Source organism: Chelonia mydas, chromosome 2, assembly GCF_015237465.2.
Source record: "Chelonia mydas isolate rCheMyd1 chromosome 2, rCheMyd1.pri.v2, whole genome shotgun sequence".
NCBI classification, from domain to species: domain Eukaryota; kingdom Metazoa; phylum Chordata; order Testudines; family Cheloniidae; genus Chelonia; species Chelonia mydas.
This window is the reverse complement of record NC_057850.1, coordinates 258,582,338-258,603,730: the sequence shown is the minus strand read 5'-3', so window position 1 is coordinate 258,603,730 and position 21,393 is coordinate 258,582,338. Positions and strand designations below refer to the sequence as shown.

Sequence of the window (21,393 nt, the reverse complement as noted above, 5' to 3'; positions counted from 1 at the left end):
AGGGGTCCAGTCTGACGGAACCAGGAAAGCCCCACCACAGTGCACTTCGGTATTCAAGTTGGTGCTTGTATAATCAGCAAGTTGGTGCCTATATTCTACAGTGAATGAATTGTGCAAGAGGGAAGTGACAGAAATACAGTATGCAAGTGAAGCGGAAACTGCCTCCCAGGAGATTTGATGCTAAATCAGTTATTGTCGTTAATTATTCACAGTTCTTGGCTCTAGAATTCTGTCTGCTGCAGTGTGTTGGGGAGGACACGCTAAAGTAAGGACGTGTCTTGAAGATTGGTTAGCAATATGGGCTTCTGACTCCGCTTCTGAAAATCATTCATAATGGGGAGGAGGCGTGTCTAGTGACACCACAAAATCTGTCCTGCAGTGAAGCCTGCAGACAGCACCCTGACAGAATTTTCCTGCTCTCACCAGTCTAACAGAAATATCATGAGCATCTCGAAAGTGATTTATTTGCTCAGGTGAGAGCATGATTTCATGAAGAATCATAATCTTCTGCTCAGCAAAAGAGCACTAGAGAAACTTCTAAGTGGAGAGTCACTGTTGTTTCATCCCCTTTCAGATCTTGTGGCCCCAGGGGTTGGATTCTCCCTTCCTTAGCACTGATTGCATTAGGAGTTAACCATTTGTTTAAGGGGTGTGCTAATGGGAAAGAACTTGCAAGTGAATGTTTAGAAGACTACACAACTTTCTCCTTCTCTTCTCTTCCCTCCCCCCCCCCCTTAAAATAAAAACAGTGAAGCCTGTTTTAGGACCGAACACCATAGCCCAGGGATCGGCAACTTTTGGCCCGCCAGGCTAAGCTCCTGGTGGGCCAGGCCAGTTTGTTTACCTGCTGCGTCCGCAGGTTTGGCCGATCACAGCTCCCACTGGCCACGGTTTGCCGCTCCAGGCCAATGGGGGCGGCGGCCGGCACATCCCTCAGCCCGCGCCGCTTCCCACAGCCCCCATTGGCCTGGAGTGATCAGCCGAACCTGCCGACACGGCAGGTAAACAAACCGGCCCGGCCCACTAAGGGGCTTACCCTGGCAGACCACATGCCAAAGGTTGAGATCCCTGCCGTAGCCCCTTAAATGACTGCTTTAATGGAGGTGGGACATCTAATAAAGACCTTGGGGTAGTCCCTTAAGGATGGCTTAATGTATAAGTTTCACTGTAACATGAATACATGTGTCATGCAGTACTAGTGAGAGTAACATTTCATTATGTACTAAACATATCTAAAATCTATAAACAAGTAAGGATTTTTCAGCAAGCTGAATCTCATTTTAGTGACTTTCAGTTTTATCATCTCAAGCGTCTGCTGTTTTTTATGTAGGTCACATTTTGACATTTTCTGCTTTAGCCTGTCTTTTTGAAGTTGTATCTTTCTCATTAAGTGAAAAGGAATATTATCTCTGTAGAAATAACATTTCATTTTGCCATGCTGACAATTGTAAAGCCCAATTGCTTAATCCAGGTTTAGCTAGGTACTGTTTGTTGAATGAACTCTTAGTGTGAGATAGAATGGAGATGTGATAAGATCATCTCTTGCAAGCATCATTAGCTGCCTGTAAAATAAAATTGCATGCATTCTGCTGCAATAAGGTAAGAAATAAAAAGCTAGCCTTGCCCTTAAACACACATACACAGAGCTTCTCCAGGCAGTGTTAAAGCCCCATCATATGGGTGCTTTAAGGAAAACTGCAATACAACATAACATTCTAAATTTGCAAGGACAAAATTCACTTGAACTAATTGTAGCATTAACAGCGAGATACACAGTTGTCTTCTCGTCAGCAGTGTAGAGTAGGACTCAGGAAATAAACTCATGATACAAAATAAGCCTTTGCTTCCCTATATAAAATTTTGAGTTATATTCTCTTTAATAGTGGCTTAAGCAGCTGTTAATATAACAATAAAACCCAAACCTTACTGCATCTCTGAAGGGCTCTGATTTTTCCATCCATCCAAGAAGCCCCTGTCTACACTAAAGCGAAGAACTTCATTTGAAACCGTTTCCATACTGTTTTTATAACTGTATTATGCTTTACTGTACATTACCTAGAATGGCCGTCTGTAGCATGAATTATTCTCAGTGGTTTTAAGTAATGTTGGTTGTTCTATAATGTGGACAAAGAAGCCTTGTTACGCAAAGCAAGGACAGGGAAGGAAGAGGAGAGCCAGCCTATGCTTGGAGATTCTCGTGCTTCAAGTGGGGGGAAAGATAATACTTGAGAAAATCTGACAGGAGAAGATGGAAGAGCCCAGGTGCCCCTTACAGGACCATATCCTTGGTGGGTGGGGTCTGTTCTGCGTCAGATGGTGGTCCCCAACTGGGCATCTTTCTCCTTTCCATCCCCATCTTTTTCCATGCAATACACGAGTCCATCTTGGCTTCATCTTTACTAGGCTCTCTCTTTTGGCGCTCAGGCAGTGTCTGAATTTTGCTGTTTCTTCCTGCATAGTATCTCCAAGATCCTAATGTTCCTTTCTGTCAAAACTCTTATGCAAGCACAGATCAGCTTGTGCCTTGGCTAATGTAATCTCCTTCATGCTTGCCTCACTGCCTGCAATCTCACCCCCCTCAACTCCATTCAAAATGTTGCGGTTAAAATAATCTTCCTTGTTCATCGCTTTCACTTCCTATTTCAATCCCTCCACTTGGTCCCCTTCTTTGTTCCATCAAACATAAGCTGCTTGCCCATACTTACAAAGCCCTCCACAGTTTACCCCCACTCTCTGTCTCTGACTTCTTACTTTAGCACAAGGCTGGTTCCTATCTTCGCTCCACCAGCCTTAGTGGCCTTATTCTCCACTTCTCTGGTGAAGTCCTCAGCCGCGGAGCCAGGTGGAGGGAACGGGGAGCAATCCAAAAAAAAGGCACCACCTGCTGTGACGCTTTTACTCACCCGGCGGCACTCCGGCAGCCGGCCCTCACTCACTCCGGGTGTCTTCGGCGGCACTGACGGTCCTGCCACTGAGGTGCCACCGAAGACCCGGAGCGCCGCCGGGTGAGTAAAAGCACCGCAGCGGGTGCCGCCTTTTTTTTGGATCGCTCCCCCCGTTCCCTCAACAGGGGAAAATTTTAAAAGGCGCCAAGACATTGACAAGGCGCCGCTGCTGCCCCACTCCCCCGCAGCTATGCCACTGAAAGTCCTCCTTTATCCCCTTTTAGGTGTGGTCTTGTATCAGAAGGTGGCTATGTAATCCTGGATGTGGTGGTTACCCAGCTCTTTGATACATTTTTTTGATAGGTTTTAGTGGTCATAAAAATAACCAAGCACTGGCTTGAGCCAGACGTAGTGTGAGCATGCTTCCACGCAGGTCTGCCAAAGTACTTCACTCCTGACCTTCCAAACCCCTGCTGTTCGGGGCCCTCCAGAGAAAAAACAATCAACCCAGACTGTTGTGTTGTTTATGTGATGTGAATAAATTAGGGCTGTCAAGCGATTAAAAAAATTAATCACAATTAATCGCGTGATTTAAAAAATGAATTGTGCGATTCATTGCACTGTTAAACAATAATAGAATACCATTTGTTTACATATTTTTGGATGTTTTCTACATTTTCAAATATATTGATTTCACCTACACCACAGAATACAAAGTGTACAGTTCTCACTTTATATTTTTAGTACAAATATTTGCACTGTAAAAAACAAAAGAAATTGTATTTTCAATTCACCTAATACAAGTACCCTAGTGCAATATCTTTATCATGAAAGTTCAACTTACAATCATAGATTTATGTACAAAAAATAACTGTATTCAAAAATAAAACAATGTGAAACTTTAGAGCCACTCAGTCCTGCTTCTTGTTCAGCTGGTCGCTTAGACAAACAAGCTTGTTTACATGTGCAGGAGATAATGCTGCCTGCTTCTTGTTCATAATGACACCTGAAAATAAGAACAGGCATTCACATGGCACTGTTGCAGCTGATGTTGCAAGATATTTATATGCCAGATGTGCTAAAGATTCATATGTCCCTTCATGCATCGTCCATCATTCCATGCGTCCATGCTGACAGGTTCTGCTTGATAACAATCCAAAGCAGTGCGGACCGGCACATGTTCATTTTCATAATCTGAGTCAGATGTCACCAACAGAAGACTGATTTTCTTTTTTGGTGGTTCAGGTTTTGTAGTTTCCGCATCAGAGTGTTGCTTTTTTAAGACTTCTGAAAGCCTGCTCCATACCTCGTCCCTCTCAGATTTTGGAAGGCACTTCAGAATCTTAAACCTTGGGTTGAGTGCTGTACCTATTTTCAGAAATCTCACATTGGTACATTCTTTGCGTTTTGTCAGATCTGCAGCGAAAGTGCTCTTAAAATGAACAACGTGTGCTGAATCATCATCCAAGACTTCCATAACATGAAATATATGGCAGAATGCGGGTAAAACAGAGCTGGAGATGTACAATTCTCCCCAAGGAGTTCAGTCACAAATTTAGTTAAAGCATTATTTTTTTAACGAGCGTTATCAGCATGGAAGCATGTCCTCTGGAATGGTAGCCGAAGGGACATAGGAATATTTAGCATATCTGGCAAGTAAATACATTTCAATGCTGGCTACAAAAGTCCCATGCAAGCACCTGTTCTCACTTTCTGGTGATATTGTAAATAAGAAGTGGGCAGCATTATCTCCTGTAAATATAAACAAACTTGTTTGTCTTAGCGATTGGCTGAACGAGAAGTAGGACTGAGTGGACTTGTAGGCTCTAAAGTTTTGCACTATTTTGTTTTTGAGTGCAGTTATTAACAAAAAAAAAATCTACATTTGTGAGTTGCATTTTCATGATAATTTGTTCCGGTGCTTAACTACAGTTAGGAAGTTTTTCTTAATGTCTAACCTAAATCTCCCTTGCTGCAATTTAAGCCCATTACTTCTTGGCCTGTCTTCACTGGTTAAAGAGAATAATTTATCACCTTCCTCTTTATAACAACCTTTTACATACTTGAAGAATGGTGTCATGTCCCCCCCCTTAGTCTTGTCTTCTCTAGACTAAACAAATCCAATGTTTTCAATCTTTCCTCGTAGGTCATGTTTTCTAGACCTTTAGTCATTCTCGTTGCTCTCTTCTGGACTTTCTCCAGTTTGTCCACATATTTCTTGAAGTGTGGTGCCCAGAACTGGAGAATACTCCAACTGAGGCCTTATCAGTGCTAAATAGAGTAGATGAATTACTTCTCATGTCTGGCTTACAACATTCCTACTAGTGCATCCCGGAATGCTGATCAGTTTTTTTGCAAGAGTATTACATTGTTAACTCATATTTAATTTGTGATCCACTCTAACCCCCCAGATTCTTTTCTGCAGTACTCCTTCCTAGGCAGTCATTTCCCATTTTGTATTTGTGCAATTGATTGTTCCTTCCTAAATGTTGTACATTGTATTTGTCCTTATTGAATTTCATCCTCTTTACTTCAGACTATTGCTCCAGTTTGTCAAGATCATTTTGAATTCTAATCCTATCCAAATGGAATAGAGGAGTGTAAATTTGGTTGCAGGATGCTTTGAAGGAAATATTGTGGTTAGAAGTTAATTTCCTTGGGTGGTTCAGGTTAATGGATTGTTCTCCTGTCTAGATTGCTAAATAGAATAGGATTTTTTTTGTCTAAATTCTGTATTACTCTGATTCGCCTCAGAATTTTAATAGCTTGATACCAGCCAGATAAGCTCTCACATCTCCTGCAGCTCTGGGGAAAATCCTGACTCATGGTGCTGACCAACTGACCTTATCTTGTGCCCTCACGTTTTCAAATGGGCTTTGCTGCAAGGCTGATCTGCATTTTCTCATGTGACAGTTAGTGGCTGAGTGATAAGAAGAAAGAACAACAGTGCTCTTACATGCTGTTAAATTTGGCTGTGATGCACATAGACTGCCTTGCAAAAGGAAGAAAAGACAGTTGCTTCCCATCTTCCTGCCATATTCACCTGTTCGAAGCCACAAGCTGAAATTTCCCAGAGGCTAAACACTAACACACAATGACCCCTAGCAGCAGGAATTGCCTAGGGGGTTAATCAGCTCTCTTCAGTTTTTGGTGTTTGTATGGAGAGGATCTGGAAAAGCAGGTAGGTCCTTGATGGTGAAAGAATGGGTGGTGGTCTCATTCTGGAGCCCCCTATCACCAGATAGGACCTGTACTGATCCTATACATTTTGATTTACTTCTGATGCTAATGGGTTACCATGACTTCAAACCTCAGCCCCAGGCTCGTTGTAGCTTTCTCTCGCGCTGCCTATCATGCCCTTGTTGCCTGTTCTTCACCTCTGAGAGCAACCTGGACCAAAACAGATGTGTATGCCTGTTTAAATCCTCTGTTATCTGACTAGGGTAACTCTTTTTGTTGCTCTTGCTGTCTGCTTGCTACAAGGGGAACGGAACGAGCCAAGCTAGGTAACTTCTTTCTGAACTTATTTGAGGGGAATCTGATTCCAGATATCTGCAGCTGTAAATAGTGTGCACTGTACTTGCCCACACAGTTCATACCTATGAAGGACCGCACCACATGTGTGCTCAGGGGTTTGGAAGGCTTCAGTGAATCGTGTGGCAAGTGTCTTCAGGAAGTCTGCCACCTCCAGTCTGCTCTTTAGATCCTTGACTGGAGAAGCAAGTATTCGTTGCGATGGTCTTCCATATACACCTGTTCGCAATCACCAGAGTGGAAACTATTTTGCTGAGGAGGAGCTGAAGGGGGAAGAGAGGATTCTCAAATCCCTACAGCTTTTCTGGTCGGCTGCTGCTGCTCTTTCATTTGTGACGATGGAAATGTCATAGATTAACATTACAGGACACTGACCAGAGGCTGTTCTCAGTGTGTGCATGGGTAGATTTAGATGTTTTTCTCCTCTTTTTGTGTAAATGTCCCCCCCAAAAAAAAAAAACCTTGTTTTTTCCTTATGGTTTTTTTAAAATCTGTTTGCTGCAGTTATGAGGAAAATTGGCATATGATTGGACAATTTCAGGCTTGTATGGATTTGAAGGGTTATTAGAGCAGTGGGTCATTACGGTATTATGTTAACTTAATCCTCTTTTCTTCAAGGACTTCTGTGCATTCCCACTAATGGGCTTCAGCACCTCTGGCGCTGAGCTGTAGAAAGTGTGTAGGAAAGCTGGGTGCACTGGGGTGGTGGTAGAAGCACTCTCACCCAAAAATGGTGCAATTGGCTTGATATAAGGAAGCACACTCCCCGTACACTTTAGTTCTACTGCCACAAGCTAATGGATCTACCTCTCCTGTATGCAAAGCTCGTTAGTCTTCTTTCTTCAAATAGTTAGGTTATTTGTGACCATTGGCCTCCATTTCCCCCGAGATCATGTCTGGTCCTGAACCATGTAAGGAGTCAAAGGATACGTGACCTGTTCAGCCTTCTTTCCTGAAACAAATGCACACGTTCAGTGCCTTATGTGCCTGGGAGAAATGCATGTAATTTCCCAGTAAACAATCCACCATGCTTATACTCCTTGGGCAAGGAAGGACAGACTGCAAATGTATTTGGCATCAATAAGCCTCCAACCAGCTTGGCCTGATACTCCTGCAAGAGGTTTGCAGTCTGCTTCTGTGCTTTGAGGTCTTCTGTCATGTGACCTGAAACACACCTAAGCACTTTTGCCTCCTTTAATGTTGGGTTGAAGGTCCGCCTCCCTGAGCCCAATGCCTATAGTGTCTGAGCTTCTCATCTGTCACCACAATCTGACACCAGCTACACAATCTGCACTGATACCACAGTGATGCTGGTTCAACTGTGTGCACCAAAGACACCTTTGGTGCCATTAGAATCAATGCCAGTCAATGCTGTAAGTGAAATGCAGGCTTCCAGATCTCTGTGTGAACCCTGCTCCAGGGCCCAAGAAGAGAAAGCATTCAAACTGGTGGCGGGAGTCAAAGGAGAAAGAGGCATCATTCTCATTCTCCACCAGTGACCCATGTTTCCTGACATCAGCTTCCACACACACCTCTCCTTAGCTGGAGGCTTCGTTGCTGAGTTCTGTAGATCCATCCCTGGTGTCCATGTACCACCTCTGTTGACTGTTACCACTCTCATTTGGGGACTCCAGTCAAATCTGTTGTCTGTGCCTCTGCTGCTTGACTCTATGTAGCAGTATTCACCACCAGTTTCAATCCTGAACCTTCTAGAGGAACTCAGGTTCTCCTTGGAACCACCTGTGCAAATTCTGCTGTTCCAGAAGCCCAGTTGGCTTCCTTCATCTAAGACTCTGTTGGCACGGAAAGACGTTCTGCAGAGCCCTCTTCAGTGACTCACGTGGCCCTACATTCAGGCCATGAAGGCACTCTTAGATACTGCCAGACCCAGCACTTCACTGTCGGCTGCTCTGATACTGGTACTGACACCCTCCTGGTACTGGAGGCACCTGCACCATGTAGAAAGTTGTCCTGGCACCAAACCTCCCCCAGTGCTGTTGTCTTCAAGAATGCCTGTGTTCTAGTCCATGCAGATACTATCGGCCCAACCCTCTCAGGAAGAGTGGCAAGTATATGATTGTCAAGAAGCTCCCTCAGATTAAATGAACTAGGGCATGCTATTCGTGCCCATTTTGAACAAAAAATGAAGGTACCTCACTGCCTGAAGGCAAGTTTGGGGTTTCCTCTGTATCTCTTCCAGGTGATAAAAAACAATTTTGGGAGCTAACAGACAATGGCCAACACTCTCCAACTACAGATGGGTTTCAGCACCTGATTCATTTAATCCTCTTTGACATTACAGAATTGCAGACAGAGTCCTTCCAGGAGTTCCTAACCCGGTGAAGAACACTTGGCTATCCCCCTGCATTCTCCCTGCCTGTTACTAAGAAAGCTAGTAGAATGTACGTTGTGTACCCTCAGAAAGTCATCAATATTTGTTTCAGCATCCATCTGCCAATTTCATGCCAATCTTTGCAGTTCAGGAAAGGTTTAAAGGAAAAAGAGCATCCCTGTCTCCTCCCTCAGATAGGGAAGGACGTAGGTTGGATGTGGTTGGAAGAAAGATACTCCTTCACCTTGTGAGTTTCCTCAGACTGCCAGACTGCTGTGCCACAATACAGCTACACCTAATGGGACTCTCAGTCCTATCTGGGCTTGTTACCAGAGGAACAAGGAGAAGATGCAAAGAGCTTGGTTGCTGGGGGGAGGACAGCAGCCAGTCATGCTCTGCAGGCAACTTTTGACACCTGAGATGCTGTGGCCACTGGGATAGCCGTAAGGAGATACTCATGGTTGCAAACATCTGGATTTGCTCCAGCTTTTTGGAAGTTAATCAAAGATTTGCCCTTTGAGGGCTCTGACCTCTTTAGTGCATCTTGTGTTAAATTGTGGGAACTGTATAAAAGAGCTGTGCCCGCTGGAGGGTGCTGGAGAACACGTGCTAGTTTGACATCACTGGCTCTGGCTAGATAAGGGAATGCACCACACCACCCACCCTGCAGAGTCCTCCAACAGAAAGGACTCCAAGTCAGAGGAAGGTGGATGGATAGTGTGAGTGCACAGAGCACCTCTTGGACAACGTAACCCCTCTTCTTCAAGTGCCTCTGTGCGTTCCCACTGACAGGAGATTAGCAAGTGCCTCTGTGCGTTCCCACTGGCAGGAGATTAGCAAGTGCCTCTGTGCGTTCCCACTGGCAGGAGATTAGCAAGTGGCGCCCCCAGGAGAGGACAGCGGTGGCAGAGGAGTTTGAGGTGAAAATGAACTGTAGCATTTCTTTACCGAATCAAGCATCAGAACGTGATGCCAAGTCCAACAAATAGCGTGTAGAGAAAAGTATGAACCCAACTCCATGCTGCTACTTTGCAGATCTCTACCAGGGGAATCTGTCAGACAAACTACGAAGATAGATGTGGTGCAAGTGGTGTGTGTCTTTAACCCCGTGGGTGCTGACTCCCTGGCTAAGGAGTAGCCACGTTCAGTACATCTCGTAATCCAGTGGGAAAGTCTTCTTACTAATAGGTTGCCCTCTATCTCTCTCCCTGTAAGCCATAAAGAGTTTTACTCCTAAAGGGTTTGGACCTTTCTGAATAACATACAGCTCTTAACAACATCCCGTGAGTGCAAACAGCATTCCCCTGGGTAACCATGGGGCTGGGGATGAAAATGGGGAAGGAGATGCACTGTGACAGGTGAAGATCTGAGACAACCTTACATGTAAAACTAGGGTGAAGCTCCCTAACACCTTTCTGTGTACCACCATGCAAGGCGGAGCGGCCATCAAGGCACTAAGGTTACTTGCCCTCCTAGCAGAAGGGATGACTGTTAAGAATGCTGTTTTGTTAGACAGGTGTTCTATGGGTGCCTGAGTAAGGGGCTCAGAGGGTGGACCCATAAACATGGGAAGACAGATCCCAGGTAGGTGGAGGTTCTCTCACAGCGGGGTAGGTATTAGTCAATCCTGTAAGGAAACATGAAATGTAGGGTGAGAAAATATAGACTTAATTTCTGATCAAGGTGTTGTAAGCAGAGAGAGCTGCTAAATGAGACTTGAGGGAAGTTACCACTAGCCTTGAGAGTTCAAGCGCAGCAGATATTCTACGATGGCAGCGATATCTGCCTGTGACATTAGTCCTCTCCCAGTCGTCGTTGTTCTTTGAGTGCTTGCTCATATCCATTCCATGCTAGGTGTGTGCATGCCGCATGCACTGTTGCTGGAGATTTTTCCCTTAGTGGTATTTGTTGGGCCGGCTCTAGCACCCTCTGGAGCTGCACACTTATGTGCTGGTATAAGGGATGCCACTGGCCCCGCACCCTCTCAGTTCCTTCTTACCAGCCAGGATAGATGCTGGGACGACCCTTTCTTGCTCTGAGAAGGCTTCTTCCAACCGGTTTTGAACTCTTTCTTCATTCATAGTGTTAATAGTTTAGTGTGTGTAGTTTTTGCAAGTAGTGGTAGTGTATATAATTAGCGTATATAATTCCTGTCATGCAGGGAGTTTTTGCCCCAGGGGCCGGGCATGTCCCAGTCCCCAGTCTTCAAGCCTTGTGCCTCCACTGACACCAGGAAGCCACCGCGGTCCCAGCGGACTGACAGTACCATCAACCCCAGAGGCTTTTCAGGCAGCGAGGGGCCTTCTCTCTCTCCCGCTTCCTCCCACCCCAAAGGGTCACCAACCAGCTCTCAGAGTAGCAGCCGTGTTAGTCTGTATCCGCAAAAAGAAAAGGAGTACTTGTGGCACCTTAGAGACTAACCAATTTATTTGAGCATAAGCTATCATGAGCTACAGCTCACTTCATCAGATGCATGCAGTGGAAAATACAGTGGGGAGATTTTTATACACAGAGAACATGAAACAATGGGTGTTACCAACAAGAGTGATCAGGTAAGGTAAGCTATTACCAGCAGGAGAGCGGAGGCGGGGGGGGAGAAACCTTTTGTAGTGATAATCAAGGTGGGCCATTTCCAGCAGTTGACAGGAACGGGGGGCGGGGGGGGGGGGGGGGGAATAAACATGGGGAAATAGTTTTACTTTGTGTAATGACCCATCCACTCCCAGTCTTTATTCAAGCCTAAGTTAATTGTATCCAGTTTGCAAATTAATTCCAATTCAGCAGTCTCTCGTTGGAGTCTGGTTTTGAAATTTTTTTGTTGAAGAATTGCCACTTTTAGGTCTGTAATCGAGTGACCAAAGAGATTGAAGTGTTCTCCAACTGGTTTTTGAATATTATAATTCTTGACATCTGATTTGTGTCCATTTATTCTTTTACATAGAGACTGTCCAATTTGGCCAATGTACATGGCAGAGAGGCATTGCTGGCACATGATGGCATATATCACATTGGTAGATGTGCAGGTAAACGAGCCTCTGATAGCGTCGCTGATGTGATTGAGCCCTATGATGGTGTCCCTTGAGTAGATATGTGGACAGAGTTGGCAACGGGCTTTGTTGCAAGGATAGGTTCCTGGGTTAGTGGTTCTGTGGTGTGGTGTGTGGTTGCTGGTGAATATTTGCTTCAGGTTGGGGGGCTGTCTGTAAGCAAGGACTGGCCTGTCTCCCAAGATCTGTGAGAGTGATGGGTCATCCTTCAGGATAGGTTGTAGATCCTTAATGATGCGTTGGAGAGGTTTTAGTTGGGGGCTGAAGGTGTTGGCTAGTGGCGTTCTGTTATTTTCTTTGTTGGGCCTGTCCTGTAGTAGGTAACTTCTGGGTACTATTCTGGGTCTGTCAATCTGTTTCTTCACTTCAGCAGGTGGGTATTGTAGTTGTAAGAATGCTTGATAGAGATCTTGTAGGTGTTTGTCTCTGTCTCACCTTACACACTGTAACAAGAGTGATCAGGTATGATAACACCCATTGTTTCATGTTCTCTGTGTATATAAATCTCCCCACTGTATTTTCCACTGCATGCATCCGATGAAGTGAGCTGTAGCTCACGAAAGCTTATGGTCAAATAAATTTGTTAGTCTCTAAAGTGCCACAAGTACTCCTTTTCTTTCAACCAGCTCTGGCATCCAGAAGCTGGAGGGAACAGGGTGCGTTGGATGCTTTCCCAGCACTATCCAGGGGCAAGCCACACCTGATCCCAGCATCCCAATCCCTGGAACCCCAGCACAGTATGGAGGCAGAAGCGGGTACTGCTCCAACATGGTTGCCGAGAGAGGAATCCTGTTCAGAATCCAAAGGGGAACTGTATGTACCACCGAAAGCCCACCATCAATACCCAACCTACGCCCCACCAGGCTTTAGTACCAGTCTCCCGGCAGGCACCTGACCAACGGGTCACTGGCCAATGCAGTAGCCCTACTGGAATCCCTGCTGGTTTCCTCCATACAGGAGCCTCCCACCACTCCTACTCGGTGGCCTCCAGGACACGGGCTACTGCTCCTTCCCGTTAGGCACTGAATCCCGACTCCAGCACCGACCCCAGTACTGAAGTCCAGGAGATGCCTCCAGTGGAGCCCCTCCTCTGGTGTAAACCTCTTCCTCGTCCTCCCCAGATGAGGCTGTTGCAGGTCCTAGCAGCCTACTTCCCTAGGATGATTTCAGGGCCCATCAGGGCCTTCTGATGTGGGTCACTTGGACTGGGGGTTGGAGATAGAGGAGCTCAGAGACATCACACATCCTCATTGATATCCTAGCTCAGCAACTCTATCCAAGGCAGTGATGGGACCAGACAAGGCCCTATGGCAAACTCCTCCTCCGGCTCCCACTTCAAAGAGGACAGAGAAAAAGTATTGTATGCCAGCAAGTGGATTCGACTACCTGTGTACACACACACACACACACACTCACTCTCTCTCTCTCTCTCTCTCATTCTCACACCCACACTCCCTCTGATGGTGTCTGCAGCAAATGAAAGTGACAGGCAGGGCCAGTCAAGTGCTATCCGAAAACAAAAAGATGCTAAGGAACTGGACCTTTTTGGAAGAAAGGTTTATTCCATAGGTAGCCTCCAGCTGTGTATCGCCAATCAGCAAGCTTTGCTGGGGAGATGCGATTTTAATCCATGGGACTCGCTGGCTACATTTAAGGACTTCCTGCCCCAAGATGCAAGACAGGAGTTCACTGCCCTCTTAGAGGAGAGTAAGATTGTCGCCAGGACTGCTCTACAGGCAGCTTCTGATGCTGCCAGTTCACCAACCCAGACAGTGACATCCACAGTCACCATCAGGTGCTGTTCCTGACTCCTGTCCTCTGGCTTTCCCCACAAGGTCCAACAGGACCTCACATTTGAAGGCTCCTCCCTTTTCTTGGAGCAGATAGACATGAGACATCATGGACTGAAGGACTTGAGGCCACTCTATTAGCAGTGGAGGATTACAGTTTTGTGGGGCCCTGGGCCAGAGCAAGTGGGAGCCCCTCCCTACCCCTTCCACCTGCAGTCCCTCCCCATCCTCCCCCTCCCCCCACCAGCACTTCTGCAGGGTCAGGGCACAGGAGCTTGCCCGGCTCCACCTGCCCGGCACTCCTGCCAGGGAGCAGTGTCAGGGCACAGGGGCTCCCCCCAGTTGGCCAGGTTCAGAACAGCCCAAACTCTATTGTAGGTGAGAATGTGTGTAATTTATGGGGAGTTGGCTCCTCTGGTCTGTTAGACTTGCAAACGGGTCCAGTTGCCTGAAAAGCGACAGTGATGCTGTCCATGGTGCTGACTTTCTTTATAAGTCCATATTACGTTATACATTTCTTAAGAATAAAGTTTGAAGGATGCTAAATGAGTAATAGATGCTAATAAAACTGTTAGTTCATTTAAGTATCTCATCCAGTAACCGGACTTCAGCAGGCATTACAGACGTATGTATCTTTGTGCCTAGTTACTGACTTTAGTCCTAAATACAGACCTGTGAATTTCCTAGGTTTTTAAATTCCATCATGGTCTTCATGCTGTTTATATATGTGCTTGGTTGTTTAAGAAGGTGGGTTGGGGCTATGTTTAAGAGATTCTATAATCAGACATTTTATTTTACATAATTATCTGGTGTCTGGGATGGAAGGGATCTTTTAAAATAATCCTTCCTTATGTTTGTAAATAGCTACAGTCCATGGCTAGTGGCTGCTTCCCTAACTAAAGTACTGCAAATACAAAATGTGTGTGCATTGAATCCTGCAGAAGTTAATGTAATGGATTATGGACCCCTCTCTCTTCAAATGGGGTTTTAAAATCCAGTCGATGAGTTGTACTGAAATCAAAATGTGTTTTACATTGCGCAGGTATTTCCGGTATCATTTATAGCTGCGTGACTACAGCTCTGCTAGTCAGTTAATCCGTTAGTCCTTGTTCCTGCCCTTTTTACTGGCTTTGCTATTCTGAAGCCTCATTCTCCCTGTGCAGTTGGTAGTCCATCTTCACGAAGGTCCCTAACAATCACCTCTTTACCCAGATTCCATCTTGTTCTAGAGGCAACTGTGAATAATTTCCTTCTTCAGTTGCCTGTTGTCTTACAAGGTTTTAGCAACATTAAGATTAACATTAAGATCTCACGGCAGCTCCTCCTGAAAGGAGTTGGTGTTCGGTGGTGGGAGGCTTGTCCTTTGGGATGGCCGCAGATGGCATTTGGAGTGGAAGCACAGAGTTGAATCTGAGCACACGAGATTTTTCTCTTTCTGCTCAGAGAACAATTAGGCCATGTTTTTCCTCTTCTGTTCACATGTGTATTTTAACTGAATTTCATTGCAATCTCTCTTTAATGTCACTGCAGGACAGATGCCAGGGCCAGGTTCAATGATACCTGGGCAGGCCATGCCAGGCCGGATGATGCCATCTGTGTCCGCCAACATCCACCCAACCAGTGGTGGCCCTCCCCCATCTGGCATGCCACCAATGTCAGGAAACATAATTGGACCTCGTGTTCCCCTAGCAGCGCCAAATGGCATGTGTAAGTGGGTTTTCAGAATTATCTCTGTCCGAATGTACCTTGTGTTTTTTTCCATTGCTTGTCTCATTATTACTGGAAAAGTGATTGTAGTTTAAATGCTTCTTTTGTGTGCTGTGGGAACCATCAGATCTGTATTAGCAGCCAAAAATCTCTGTCAAAGGAGTGTTGGAAGATTTAAAAGTCTCTCTCTTTCTCCTCCCCGCCCCTCAGCACCATAGCATGTGTTACTGCCCCTTTGTGATTAACTCATAAAGGTTGTGAGGCATTGTGGTCACCATGAAAACCAGTCACCACTTAATCCAAAATAACACACAGGAGTGGGTTCAAGACATAACTGTGACTGAACACTAATTAGTAGTGACCACAATATAATTAAGTGCAGCAGAATCATACCAAAAACTAGCTCTGTGAATTTCATCTTTGGAAAAGGGGAGATTTAAAATAAGAGGAAGCTAGTTATAAAGAAACTAAAGACATATGGGCCAGATCCTCCGCTGGTGTAAATCCAGATGGCTTGGTTGATTGACGGTACACTGGCTTGCAGCAACCATAGATCTGGGGCTCCTTGCACTTTCTTTAGAAGTATGTGGTACTGTCCACTTGAACAGACGGGAAGAGGCACTGGCTGAACCACCGGTCTGACCTAGTGTGATAATACCAGTACTGTGCTCCTAAAATGTCAACCCTTTATGAGCAGTCACTATACGGTGGTACCTGAAACTATTGCAGTTACCTGTTAGCAAAGATACGGATCAAATGCTGACTCTTTAATGGTAACTGCTGTAAACAGAAGTGTCTCATTCTAGTGCTACTCTTGCCTGGAGTTGTCTCTTCTCTCCTCCTTACGCTGTTTCTTTCCTTTGTTTTCCTTCTCCCATATTACTGGAACTCCACCATTGACAGTGTCCTCTCTCTCTACCGAATTGACTTCCCCATTCTCTTCTTCCTCACCTTGATTCCTGACTTTCTCCCTCTCCTGAACAACCCCGTCTTATTCCATTAGCCTCTGTTTCCCTGTGCTCTGCTCACTGTGCCTGAAACCCGGCCTTCGTACCGACCCTCTTTCTTCTCTCCCCACTGGGCCACATTTTCAGATCTCTGCCTGTGGTGGCACTTACATATACTTCTTGAATCTGTATGTGCAGAGCTCTGCTTGTAAAGTGTGTTGTTACATCTGTTTTAAACAGACAAGAGGCTTGATCTAATGCTCTGAGCACAGGACTGGGAGATGGGAACAGTGAACTGCTAAACCCAGGTCTGACATTAACTCCCTACATAATCTCAGCAAGCTGCTAAACCTGTCTGCCTCAGTCACCTACTCTGTACAAAGTAGGGATGGCACTTCCCTACCTCGCTGGAGGAATGTGAGCGTGTACTGTGCTTTGAGGATGAAAAGCACAGCACAAATGCAAAGTGTTAATCATAGAATGTAGCGATGGAAAAGCCCTGGAGGGTCATGGCCATCTCCAGGAGCCAGTGCAGTTCACTGCAGTGCCCAGACTAGTGTGAAATAATTCCAGTGCTAGACCCTCCTCCATTTCCCTGGGAAGCCGCATATCATTGCTATACAGAGATGGATTTCATAAGAAAATAGCCCCACTTCTTATGCATGATTTATACCTTTTGATTAACTTTTCTACCTCATCTGGTTCTGGTGCTCACGTGCTTGTCTCCACTGTATTTGCAGATCCCCCTCCATCGCAGCAGCCGCCGCCACCAGCTGATGGGGTGACTCCACCTACAGCAGGTGCAACGCCGGCCTCAGCAGCTCCCTAACTCATCCAGCAACAAGCAACTTCTAGATCTGATCCCTAGAACCAAGATAGTGGCGACCAAAAATGGATTTCCTCAGTTTCCTTCTGTTCCTTTCAGGGGTTTTTGGTCCCCCGTCAGCCTGCCTGCACCTCCTCCCCTCTCGCAGACTTTATAGTCTGGCATTATTTGGCTGTAGCCCTTTGGGGAGCACTTACGCTGAACACAGAGAGCAGTAGTCACAGTACCTTCATACTGCTGGCAGGATGTCCTTCACGCATTTGTCTGTTTACCCGATGGAATGAGTTCTCTGCGCTGGTTTTCCTTTATCTTGCTGCTTCTGCTGCTTAACCTTTGGATTCTCTTTAGAGACGGGGGGGGGCTTTTAGGTTGGAGGCATCACTGTATCTTAGAATGCAGTAGGTGGCGTTTCCATCCATAGTCTCTGAGGTGTAATCTGCTGTGTAACATGCGATGCATCAAGATCAAATAGAGCAAACCAGTGGCTTGAGCACATAAGGGAGCGTGAGGGAGGAGTTCTCCTTCCACTGCCTTGGAGCAGAAGCTTCGTTAATTCTGAGCATATTCATTACAGGTAGATAATCATTAAGGGCAATAGCTGAGCCCCAAGGCTGCCTCGCTAACTTATTAAAGAAAATATTGATCCGATGTGAATAGAGCCAGGAGTGAATCAGTTAGAATCAAACCACTCTATCTGAGCTTTATTGCTCCAGTTTATATTTTATTTTATGTTTAATTGGAAGGAGGGGAAGTTTGTAGTTGAATCCTCTTCCTTCTGGGTAGTTCGGTACAGTAGCCAACTGAGGAATAAAACAAATTTTAGTCCCTCTCTTTTTGGAGCATATACTTTTTTCTTTTAAAATTGAACTTTAAAAAAAAAAAAATAGTAGATAGCAATGAAGTGCTAGTGTATGGGATTGGGTTGGGATGGCTGGGGGTGTGAACGCCAGAACTACCTCTTGCAGACAGCCGGGGGGGCAGAATTCAGTGAACGTGGTACTTTTTCTTTCTGGACTGGTATTGGAGGTGGGAGAACACTCACTCCTCTATTCACACTTCACCCTCCACTTGCTGAGCTTTATCATTCCATTCTTTGCAAGGCAGTGGGGGGACAGGTTTGGCAGTTGACTCCGAGCATGCTCCATGATTAAGGGCGATGGAGAAGACCAACACAATGCCACTAATATGGACTGAGTTTGAACGGCCAAATGCTGCTCCTTGCCCTCATCATTAGTGACTGCATGGTTCACATCCTCTGTGCGGTTCAGACCCTCTCCTTCCAGAGAGAGCTTTCTGACAAGCGTCCTCACCAACGCTCTTAGGGATCACTCGGGTGGATCTCTGTGATCAGGAGTGTAAGATGGGCTGTTTGTTTTAAAGCTTGACCACAGCTAGTTCACTAGTGGGGAGGGAAAGATTGCCCAGAGGATCTGAAACCCACAGAGCTATTTCATCAAGTAAAACAAATACAGATTTGCCTTGAAGAGCACTCAAGTGCTTGATGCCTCGAAATGTTAATAGTTGAACTTTCCAGACCCTGAGAATTTGCGTACATGTGTGAAGTAACCATTTTTGGGCTGTCTGCACATCAGCTCCATGCTCATACAACTGTACTTGGCCTTGTTACTTCCAGTGTATAAGAATAACACTTTGCCATTGTCAACCTCTAAGAATCTATAGTGCCTAGCAAAGAACGGTCAGGGCCTCCCCTCCCGCCACCTTTCATAAAAGAAATCCATTCCACATGTTACCTTTCCCTCCAGTGTCTTTGGAGTGAGCATGGAATTCTGGTTCAGGCCATGGTCCAGTTTAGAATAACCTCAGGTTGTTTTTAGTGTGGTCAATTTCAAATTTAAAGGATCCAGATGGAGACTATTTTTTACTGTACTAGTGATGATCCTACAAAGTACCTGAATTCTTAACGCTGTTGTGTTTCTGTATAAATACACGTGGCGACTTTTTCATCTGATCCTCTGTATAGGGCCGGTTTTATTCCTGCAACACAGCCACCCAATTTTGTGAAATAAAAAACGTGGTTTTTATACAAAACTGTTTTGCAAATCTGTGGGGAGTTGAAGTAAATTCTCATGCATGATATTCTAAGATGTGGATCTGCTGAAACCTGTTTTAATTGAGTATCAAATTGTTTTCAGATAATGCATTGGCTACAGCTAAGTATATACAAGTCTAAGCTTGTTACCCAGTTGAGATAGGGGACATCAAAGTCGTTCAAATAAGGGAGGGAGGGCCCTTTCCAATGCATCTGATTGATTTCTGTGTATTAATGAGTATTATATATACCAAGGCGTCAGATAATCAACATTTAATGGAAGTGGTGAAATCAAACCACACACCATGATAGATTAGACAGAGCAAGCCTGGGTCGGATAGGCAGGATTTCCAAGTTATGTTCCCAGCTCTTTCACTGACCTACTGTGTGAACTTGGCCAAGTCACCCTTCTTCTAATTCCAATTGGTTGCCAAGAAGGATCATCCTGTGATTGTTATAGGACTGGGGATCATATATGGGTTCTCCTCCTTACTTTGCCACGGTAGGAAGAGAACTCAGGGACCTAAGTCAAGACACTTAACTGACCTGCCTCAGTTTCTTTTTCTGGAAAATAAGGCTGATACCTGCCTCACTGTTATCCTGAGCCCTGGTCTACACTGGAGGGGGATCGATCTAAGTTACGCAAATTCAGCTACGTGAATAACATACCTGAAGTCGACATACTTAGATCGACTTACCGGGGTGTCTTCTCTGCAGTGAGTTGACTGCTGCCACTCCCCCGTGGACACCACCTGTGCCTCTCTCGGTGCTGGAGTACAGGAGTCGATGGGAGAGCGCTCGGGGATTGATTTATTGTGTCTAGACTAGACACGATAAATCGATCCCCACTGGATCGATCGCTGTCTGGCGGTAGTGAAGACATACCCTTAGTCTTAATGTACTTTGTTATTGTATAGCATCCACAGTGTGCCCGGCCCTTTGAGACCCTGTGATGGAAGGTGCTATAGAAGTGAAAAGATGCTCAGTTACTACAATGATGGAGTGCAGTAAAATAGGTAGGAAGATTGGATAAAGAGAAGTGGGGCCTCATCCAAACTCTGCTGAAGTCAGTGGGAGCCATCCCAGGATCAGGCCTCTGATGCTGATGATACCACCATGTTTATATACTTTTGTGATACTTTGGAGCTTGCCACCTCTAATCTGTTACAGCTTATAAAATGGAAGGGGATTCAAATGCAGGAGCGAGATTGAATTTACTGGGACGGCTTAGAGTGAAGACATAAGGGAGGACATGAGATGTACACAGTAATGGCTGGTACAGAGACCATAAATTGACTCCTATTTGCAACCCCATAAAACAAAAACCATTAAACTGAAGGCACCTCATTTAAAATAGCTATAAAACCTTTTACACAAAGCATAATTAGCCCATGGAACTCTCTGCCACAAGAAGTCATTGAGACCAAGAGTTCATTAAGCTAAATGAGAATCTCCATAATTGGGATGGAAACCAATTCACTGCCTAAAAGAGTTGGGAAGAAACTTCCCCTACTGGCTGGTTACACCATCATGGGTATTTTCCACCTTCCACTGAAGAATCTGGTACTGGTCAGGGACTGGATACTGAACTAGATGGGCCCACTGCTCTGATCTAGTCTGGCAAGTCTAGGATGACCAGATGGCAAGTGTGAAAAATCGGGACAGGAGGTGGGGGGGTAATAGGTGCCTATATAAGAAAAAGCCCCAAAAATCGGGACATCTGGTCATCCGAGGCAAATCCTGTGTTCTTAACTTGCCACACGGGTTTCTCTGCTGTCCTGGTTTTAGGGGCTGAGCAATAGATGACTGACGTTTGCTTATAAAGCTGTTTTACTGGAATAGTGAGGTTTGTCCTTCCTTCCCCCAATCCCTGCCCATTTAAAAAAACAGCTTCAAAAGAGGTTGGTGGGGCGTTAGCAGTGCTGGATACTCAGTTCCTTTAAACTCCCTGCTGCTGATTTAGCTTTGTGACAAGTGTAACGTGGGCTCCTCTCCCTTCTAAGTTGGAACAACCCTAAGATGCAGGACATCAAAGCTCATCCAGTGGACTAATAAATACCCTTGAATTTAAATATCACATTACTGCACTACAAACAACGCACTGTTGAGCAAAATGGAGATCCGGAGGCATTCTCTCTGATCTGGGATTCAGAGTGAGTTGTGAATGGCTTGGCTATTCCAAATCCAATCCCTGCCCAGCTTTCTAGGAACAGTGTCACTCATTGTCTGTGCCGTCTCCCTCCCAGCTGTGTGTGCAGCATGCATAGAAATTTCC

General features: G+C 45.4%; 1 protein-coding gene across 2 annotated transcripts in view; it reads left to right on the top strand.

Annotated features, from left to right (window-relative positions):
* Positions 1 to 19,112, top strand: part of SMARCC1 (SWI/SNF related, matrix associated, actin dependent regulator of chromatin subfamily c member 1) — a 191,879-nt gene extending 172,767 nt beyond the window's left edge. For both annotated transcript variants that reach the window (XM_037891337.2, XM_037891340.2), the window contains 2 exons: positions 15,119 to 15,295; positions 16,983 to 19,112. In XM_037891337.2, coding sequence (XP_037747265.1) covers positions 15,119 to 15,295; positions 16,983 to 17,071 — 266 coding nt within the window. In that variant the 3' untranslated portion in view covers positions 17,072 to 19,112. The remainder of the gene's footprint in view (positions 1 to 15,118; positions 15,296 to 16,982) is intronic.
* Positions 19,113 to 21,393: the final 2,281 nt, after the last annotated feature.